The 8,863-nt window shown below is 54.4% G+C and overlaps 1 protein-coding gene across 4 annotated transcripts in view; it reads left to right on the top strand.

Annotated features, from left to right (window-relative positions):
* The window catches only part of Galnt9 (polypeptide N-acetylgalactosaminyltransferase 9), a 72,433-nt gene extending 68,740 nt beyond the window's left edge, over window positions 1–3,693 (top strand). For all 4 annotated transcript variants that reach the window (XM_028856979.2, XM_028856978.2, XM_028856982.2 and 1 more), the window contains 3 exons: window positions 364–459; window positions 1,476–1,643; window positions 2,815–3,693. In XM_028856979.2, coding sequence (XP_028712812.1) covers window positions 364–459; window positions 1,476–1,643; window positions 2,815–2,961 — 411 coding nt within the window. In that variant the 3' untranslated portion in view covers window positions 2,962–3,693. The remainder of the gene's footprint in view (window positions 1–363; window positions 460–1,475; window positions 1,644–2,814) is intronic.
* The last annotated feature ends 5,170 nt before the right edge of the window (window positions 3,694–8,863 follow it).

The following is an 8,863-nucleotide window of genomic DNA, read 5'->3' on the forward strand; positions in this document are numbered from 1 at the left end:
GGCCAGCTAACTCTCCACACACTCACAGAACACGTCTATGTGACAAGCACGGTCGTCTCTTCCCAGGCTGCCTAGAGAGCCCTGGTTGCCTTACCTGTTCATCTTTTCCACCCCCTCCCCAGGCACCCTCACACACCACACCTCCTGCCCTGCCCCAGGCAGATGCCAACCCCCAGGGGTTTATCCCAAGGGAGGAATGTTGGATGTAAAGGTCATACCTGTCTCATTGCAAGCAGCCCACAGACAACATGGCTGCCTCTGCTCCTTAGTGGGAGACAGGGTGGGAGAGTTCCTGGATGCTTTCCCTCAGGCCCCGGGACCCTCCTCGGTGACCTGCAGTTTCTCTGTTGCTTCTGGATCTAGGTGAGAAACAGCAAAGCCAGTGGCTATTGCTTGGACCAGGGGGCAGAAGACGATGACCGGGCCATCCTCTACCCCTGCCATGGCATGTCCTCACAGGTAGGCAGCACCCAGACCTCATAGTAAAGGGAGGGGGTGGGCATGGGACGGGTCATGGAGACATTGGGGACAAGTTCAGAAGAGACTGGAGCAGTTTAGGACTCTGAAGGCAGCTGGTACCATTAAGTCAAGAACAGGCCCTTTGGGTCAAATGGGCCTTGGCAAGACATGAACTGTCCCTATGCCTTGGTTTACTCATCAGTTAAATGGGACAGAGGCAGCATGTGTTTTCTTGGGTGGTCTTGTGGATTAATGGAAGTCACGGTGAAGTGTCAATGGTCTGGATATGATGGAGGGAAAAAGCTATATTTTCCACTCCGTTCTTGTTAGGTGAGCCCTGCCTTGTGCTTGCGAGCCTGGATCACCCAGAGAAAGGATTGCCAGACTGCCTCGTGCAGTTCAGGGCTGATGGTTGTTCATCTCTCTAGGTGGCTGCTCCCAGCCACAAGTGAATGCCATTCTATGCTGTCGATAATGACATCTCCCCAGCAAGTGCCGAGCTCGGGAGACCTATCTTCTCTGAGCCTGAGCCTCATTCATGAACACCCATCTGGGTAGACCTGGAGTTCTGTGAGCCCATGGTTTTGCTGCCTCCAACGTGGACAGAGAGAGCCAGTGTCTGCCGGATGCTTCTTAATTTCGGGCTGCAAGGTGCCTGCTTTGACACAATGGCCCAGTGAGTGGGAGATTGCTGTCCCCCATGCCACCCACTGCGGTGGCTTCCGGGAGAGTTAAGCTTTCCGGACTGTCCTCTCCCAATGGGTTTTCAGCCCAGTGGCCTCTAAATGCTGCCCCTCCAGCCTCGTCAACACTTGTGGCTCAGCCCCTGGCTGGCACCTGGTCCCAGATGAGCGAACGTGTGCTAGTGTGGCCTGAGCACCTGACAAGGTCACAGCAGCACCCCGTTCTCCTGCTAGAGAGGAGAGGCGTGGGCTTGGGTGTTGGTGAGAGCTGGGCGCAGACAGGATAGGGTACCTGGAGCCTCGGTCCCGTTCACACTCCCGCTGTCTCCCCAGCTGGTGCGCTACAGTGCCGACGGGCTCCTGCAGCTGGGCCCCCTGGGCTCTACCGCCTTTCTGCCGGACTCCAAGTGTCTGGTAGACGACGGCCGGGGGCGCATGCCGGCCCTGAAGAAGTGTGAGGATGTAGCCAGGCCCACACAGAGGCTGTGGGACTTCACCCAGGTCAGTGGACGGGGCGACCAGCCCTGGGAAGTCAGACTTCATGGCTGTAGCAAATACCGAGAGAGACAGCTGAAGGGAAAGACTTACTTTTGTTCATGGTTTCGCAGGGCTCACCATAGCGGCAGAACAGGGCAGCTCGTGAAGCGGGGGAAGGGAGGGAGCCTATACCGGCTGGCTTCCTCCTTTCCATCTGTTATTCCATCTGGACCCCCAGCCCATGGGGTGTGTGCTGGCTGCCCTTGTCTAGTTACCTCTCTGCAAACACCCTCACAGACACACCCAGAGGTATGCTTTACCACCCCAGGCATTTCTCAGTCACATCAGGGTGATAGTCAAGATTGATCACCTCATGTCCTGTGCCTCAGAAAGTTGTAAAGCTGGACTTGAGTCACGCGGGAAGAGAGAGGTCCAGCCTTGCCTGTTTTAGCACTGGACTCAGGCAGAGGAGGGCATGAGACTAGCCCTGACCACTAGAGCTCCTCGGGGCTCTGAAGCTGACCATTGCCCTGCTGCCCCCTCAAGCCCTGTTCCTCTGGGTCTCTGGGCCCTGATCCAGGTCCAGCCCCCTTACCATCCCTTCCTGTACACCCCGATCCACTCAGAACCAGCCTCTATGGATCACCCATCCTCTGATCTTCTCCTGGCCCCTAGCCTCCAGGGTTCCCACACAGGGGATCCTTGGGAGTTGTTCCGTCACTCTGGGCAATTTGTGGGAAGAGGTGGGCTCGAGCTGCTCTGGCTGTAGGAACGAGCCGCCATTGTTGTTTGCTAAGCCACTGAGGGTCTAAGGTTCCCGGGAGGCTGGCCCGGTGGACAGGGAGGGCCAGCATGGAAGAACATGCTAGAGATGGCTCCAAAGTCGCCAGGCTTAAGCCAGGGCCCATGAATTTTGGGAACCACAGAGATACCAAATAATTATGGGGACCAAAGGGCGCCTAGGATAAGGACAGTCTTGGAGGCCCTAGATATGTTCTTGGAACCTCTGAAACCCAGGGAATTGAGCAGAGCTGCTAGCCTGGCGGAAGCAGGAGGGGGAAATGCACATAATCCAAGGAGGCAGGTACCTAGGTCTTCATGGTGATAGTGCAGGAACCAGAGTGGGGCTTGGATCAGCCCTTACCGGGAGTGCATCCTCGACTCCCACGCTGACTCCGTTTCTCCTGTCCTACAGAGTGGCCCCATCGTGAGCCGAGACACGGGCCGGTGTCTGGAGGTAGAGATGTCTAAAGATGCCAACTTTGGGCTGCGGTTGGTGGTGCAGCGCTGCTCGGGACAGAAGTGGATGATCCGAAACTGGATCAAACACACCAAGCACTGACCTCTGCCCCACCCCACCTCCGCACACTCGGGCCCTTGGACTCTTGAGTATTCCAGCACTCAGAAGATCCTGGACTGGAGCCAGGATGGGAACTTCTCGCCCAACCCCACAGACCCAGAGCAACGTGGGCCCTGCACACCTCAGGGCTGGGCCCTGTCACCTGGGACAGCAGAGGAGGCCTGGGAGCAGCAGCTTCAGTCTGTGTTAGGAACCAGACTTTCCTGGAACAGGCAGCTCTGCCTGAGGGAGGACATCTGAGGACAGCGCACACCCATGCCAAATCACGTGCCTTTTCTACAGTGTTCCCCAACTGACTTCGAGGACAGCCTCCACGCATGTGCTAAGTCCCTGTACATAACCCACACGGAAAGAAACTCAGCTATTCAGTGCTGAGGACAGGTGCATCCTCACTCCAAGCACCCTGTCGTCCTAGCAGGTTCAGGCCTCCCAGCCCAGCTGCCCCTTGCTCACCCGTTCAACCTCACCATAATGGAAGGCAAACTCAGAGGTGGCCCCTTGTGCTCTGGTAACAAAGCAATGGGAAGAGATCACATGGATAGACAGACCTAAGTGAACAACACCTCTTCCTGAGGACCAGCTTGGCAGTCGTGGGGCATGAGACTCAGCCTGGGAAGTGAGTCTCTTGTTGTTCTGCCATTCCTGCAGTGGGCATCATCAAATGATCCCTCCGGCCCCTCACTTGTTTTATAAATAAAGTTTTATTGGCACACAGCCATACCTGTTGTCTGAGGTCATCTGTGGCTACAGTGTTTGAGCTGCAGCACAGAGTGGAGGCCATGCTTCACGGCTAGCAAAGTCAAACACTCTTAATGTCTTGAATTTTAGGGGACGCTTCCAGATGTCTTTGCCAGGATGTGTCCACTCTTGTAGTCCAGGAGGGCTGGCCTCCCAATGTTGTTGCCCAGTTGGCGAGGGAGGAAGATAGGCATGGAGGCACTGGCCTTTGGAGTTGTGTGCCTCTGTTAATCACCCCTGGTGGTCAGAGCTGGAAAATGTGGCCTATCACTGGGCAGCTGCATTTGCAGCTGAAAGCCAGAGTTTCTAAGATAGAAGGCAGGAGAGTTGTATGAACATGGCCAATGTCTTCACAGACAGTGACCTCAGGACCCAGTGGCTCATCTTACTCTATTTGAAGTCACTGGCACGCATGGACATTGACCAGTCACCACAGGCTGGGCAGCTGGAGGTAAGTGTGCTTGTGGTGAGGCTCTGGTTATGGCTACTACCCTAAACCCCTGGCCATTCCAGGGCTGCCAAACTGGCCTTAGCAGCCACGCTTCCTAACTAAGAGCAGTGAGAGCAGCTTGTTCCTTGCTAGGAGGAAGTAGACTGAAAACTGGCTGTCCCTTAGCCCTCGTGACACATCAGAACTCGCCGCTCACTGCCCACAGAGGCCCTCTGACCCCGCTGCTGGTTTCACAGGGGTAGAACTATGGGCCACCGTTGGCTCCCTGTGCAGGGAAGAGTGGTTTCTATACAGCAGACCCCATCTGTCACAGCCCTGTCCACACCTATTTTAGCTGAGCAGTCCAGACTTCAGAGGGGCCATGGGCCTGGCAGTCCTTTTCCTAACAGGCTTCTTTCCAGGAGAGGAGCTGTCGCTACCTCTCCCTGCTCAGGACACCAGATTCAGGAAGGAAGCTGCTACAAGGGCCAGCAAACAGCAGGACACCTCCCACTGACCACAGTCCAGGCTCCGGACCTCTTGGAGGAAGAGTCGGAGCTATTTCTAGAGGTACATCACGATGCTCTCTTACTACGGAGACACATGTCCCCGTCCTCCTTCCAAAGCTGGGACCTCAGCACATCACCCCTGAGTACCTCCCCTCCTGTAGCTGTGAGAAGCTGTGGGCTTCATTGTATCATTCTCAACAGAGGATCCTCACTACCACCAACCACAGGAACACCTCCTTCTGGTCTAAATCTCCCTAGAGTTCTCATAGGAGGACAGGAAGAAGTCCACAGGTGTGGGGCATTTACCCACCATCCCCACAGTTCCCCAGAGTTTTCTTGAGTGCGATCAGCAGGAAATATTAGATAGAAGGATTTATAGCGGAGAATCTTGCAGAGATAAACAGATAGAAAATAAAGGATAGCCTTGAGAGGGCCTGGAACCTATTCCAACGGGCCCCGACTGTCTCTGGTCCAGGGTTTTTATAGAGACGCCAAGGGGTGGAGCAAAAGACCTCCTCCCCCAGCACAGCCAAGTGCAGGCCATCTCAGACACCTGCACTCAGGCCCGTGGTCCTGATCATCCTCTATTCAGACCTGCTGGGTAAAGCCACGAGGAACCCGAGAACGGGCTCCCACACACTGGTCTGATGTTCACATGGTGAGGGGAGGGTGATACTGACATCCATTAGTGGCTAAACATAGCCTGTGCCTTCACACGGCAAACATTGCAGGTTCATAGACATGGAACTGTCTTGGTGTGTACCCACCGGGCAAATGAGTAGTCAGGTGAGATCACCACGCTATAGCCATATAGGATCTCACCAAAAAATATTCTCAAACCTTGGCAAACCCCACACCTGTGTTCCTCAGCATCTTCCTGGCCTGTAGGGGGTGGGGTTGGCATGGGGGGTGAGGCAGGGGCCAAGGCATCCATGTCCCTGGGCTGAGGCTCTCCATCTGCTATGGCACAGGCATAATAGAGCACCAGCTTTGTGAGATACACTCATGCCTTACAGTCCTCACCTACTCACAAATGGGTACATACTTCTCCGACCCCTACCTGCCCAGGAATGCTCAGGGACAGTTCAAGCCAAAGATGGAGAAAGAATGTGTGGGAGGGTCTGCTGTAGAGCTTAACGCTTTATGGTTTTGCTGTTATCAGTACTGCCCATGGCCAGCAGGATGTGTTAGCATTTAGGCATCTGTACTGGCCTGCCCTTAGGGACCTGACAGGATATGTCCTCAGCTGCAGCCACTATGAGCACCCCCTGTGCGCATGTGCTACGTTTCCTTACAAGAGGCGGGCCTTGCCCACCTCCTGTCTCTTTCTCTTCCTTTGCTCTTGCCCTCAGGGACCAGTCTCTGCCCCCTTCTCTGCCCCTTCACTCCCCTCCCCTCAATAAACCTCCCATGTGGGCCCTGTTGGATGGTATGACTCCTTCCCATGATTTTTAAAAATTATAACAGGATGTACTTGCTTGTCTAGACTGTCTGTCCTAGAGATGTTCCGTGCTGGGACCAGCTTTCGAATCTTAAATTCATGGTGACATGTGGCCTGCATGTGTGTTGATTCTTCAACCATAAATTTTGGGCTCAGAATAACATCTAATACCATTGTGGGCAGCGCTAAAGCCAGCAAGAAGAGAGGAGGAAAAGGAGGAAGAGAAGAAAAAGGACACCGCTTATATTGATGGGAGATTCAGTTCTCTATATACATTGAAGTAGCATTGAGAACATCTGACCACACTTTATGGCTGGCCAAGCAGAGGCCCAGAGGAAGAGAGTGACTTCCTCTGGGAACAAGGTGTACAAGGTGGCCACAGTCAAAGAGAACATGGGGTACAGGTTTCCATGCTCTGACTGGGTTCCTTCCACCCTGCCTGGCTGCCTCACGCAGTTTTTCTCTCCCCCTCCCTCTCCCTCGCTCCCCCTCTCTCTCAGGCAACATTCGTGTTTTAAATAGTAATAACCAAACAAATAGAATTGAATGAGACTGAATGAGTCTGTTTCTTTCATTAATTCAATTATAAGCTGGCTTCACAGCCAGTGTAGAAGAATCCACGTCGCCTGGGCAGAAAACGGCTCATTTGTAGCCAGAGCTCTGGCTGCTCTGGGAGACAGAACTGGGAAGCCTCCCGGGGGAGAGCCCTTACGACAGGCAGGGTACTGCTGTTCTCCTCCGCTCTTGGTAGATACAACGCATCGGAATGTGATGCTGCCTAATAAAAATGTTCAGCTTGCCAGCCGAGAGTCCCTGACGGCTCAGACGGTGTTTGGGATTGGGCCCCAGGGGAAGCAACCAGACTCAGGGTGAGCACAAGGGAATAGCAGTGGCAAATCCCACCTGGCATCTGGCACTTAGGTGGCACCCAGGTGGCATGCAGGGTTCCCCAGGGGGAATCTCCTGGTGCCCATCTTCTGGCCTGCCATCTGTGCCTGTGCCACACCCCTCGTCTCCCACGGGGACCAGCTCAAAAGCCTCCATGCCTCCTTCCTGCACGGATATCCTGGGGCTGCCACAGAAAGGTCCACCCATTGTGGAATCGAAGCAGCATGAACGTGGCCTCTCCCTATTCTCCCCGTTCCGAAGGCCGGGAGCCCACTAACGGATGGGAAGGACCTAGCACCACTGGAGGCTCCAGGCGGGATCCTCCCACCTCTTCCCGCTTCCGCCCGGCTGGTGGCACACTCCAGGCTCTGCCTCCATCATCCCGTGTCTCTCTGTCTCCCTGGGGCCTGTGTCCCCTCCCGTCATAAGGACATCAGCCCCTAGCTATCTTGTTCCAGTTTGACCTTCATTTGTCTCACATTTGAAAAGATCCCATTTCTAAGTCAGGTCTTATCCTGAGGTGCTGGAGAACAGAATGGGGAAGCCGGCATGCTTGTGTTCTCCTTTTGGAACAAACCCAGAAACTTTTCCTGATCCCACAGAGGAACCGAGGAGTACCAGGGCCGTGAGTTGAATGGAGTGGAATCATGCTCTGGCCCTGGTGTCCCAAGCCTTTACCCCGACTTCCAAGGAGACTGAGGGAGAATAGTGGAAAGTTCAAGGCCAACTTGGGCAACTTAGTAAGACTGTCTCAAAAGGAGGGCTGTAGCCGGGTAGTGGTGGTGGTGGTGGCAGCGGCGGTGGCGGCGGCGGCGGCGGCAGCAGCAGCAGCAGCAGCAGCAGCAGCAGCAGCGACACACACCTTTAATCCCAGCACTCGGGAAGCAGAGGCAGGTGGATCTCTGAGTTCAAGGCCAGCCTGGTCTACAGAGGGAGTTCCAGAACAGCCAGAGCTACACAAAGAAATTCTGTCTCCAACAAACAAGACCAGCATCCATGATTGTGTGACCTCTGGTGGTCACAGACTTCCAGGAACTGTGTGTCCCCAAGAACATCTACATCCACTACTGTGGTGTTCACAGTGACTCTAAGGTGTGCCATCCCTGCTGACATCGAGGAACTCCAAGCATCATTTTGAAGTTAGTGAGATAACGAAGCGCCTACCCAAGCTGACAGTTGCAGAGGGGCCAGCCTCGGGGCACTGTCACTGCCCGGCTCTGGAAGTCAGACGGCTCCCTGGTGAATGAAGAAGGACCCTGGACTGCATGGAGGAAGCTCCCAGATAAAGCTATGTTTCTCCATGCAGAAGACTGAGTCTCACAAGTCACGAGTTTAAAGAAACAGGGTGGCATTTCCCAAGTACGTGGCTCACAAGAAGCCTTGAGGTTGGGACCTGACGCCTGTGCATTTGGGTTTCACAGCAGCAGGCAGAGCCAGAACTCAGGAACCCGAGAGTGGAGCTGGGAAGAAGGCAACGTCAGACTGTGCCCGAGGCAGGATTCCCCAAAGACCCCTAGAGAAGCTGCTGGAGCAGGCATTAAGGAATTGGTGTCTGCACCGAGTGCAGCCTCCTCATGCTGCTGAGGACGGCTTCCACATGGCCAGAGTTAATTAAGTTCACAATCTCGCTAAGTCCTTCAGTTAACTGCCTGGGGGAAAATAACACGAGAAGGCTTGTTTGTTATTTCTTCTTGCTCTTTTAAGCACCCGATAGTCATTTTTAGAATTAAATTAAATGGCTTATCTGTGCTAACACAAGTCGACAGGCCATCTTTCTTCTGCGGTTGAGTGGAGCTGGCCAGCTGTGACGGCCGACATTCCTCATGGAGGCGTGACTTGGCCAGCTTATGTTTACCAGCTTTGAATGACAAATTCCAA

The sequence above is a fragment of the Peromyscus leucopus genome, chromosome 23 (genome assembly GCF_004664715.2).
Source record: "Peromyscus leucopus breed LL Stock chromosome 23, UCI_PerLeu_2.1, whole genome shotgun sequence".
NCBI lineage: Eukaryota > Metazoa > Chordata > Mammalia > Rodentia > Cricetidae > Peromyscus > Peromyscus leucopus.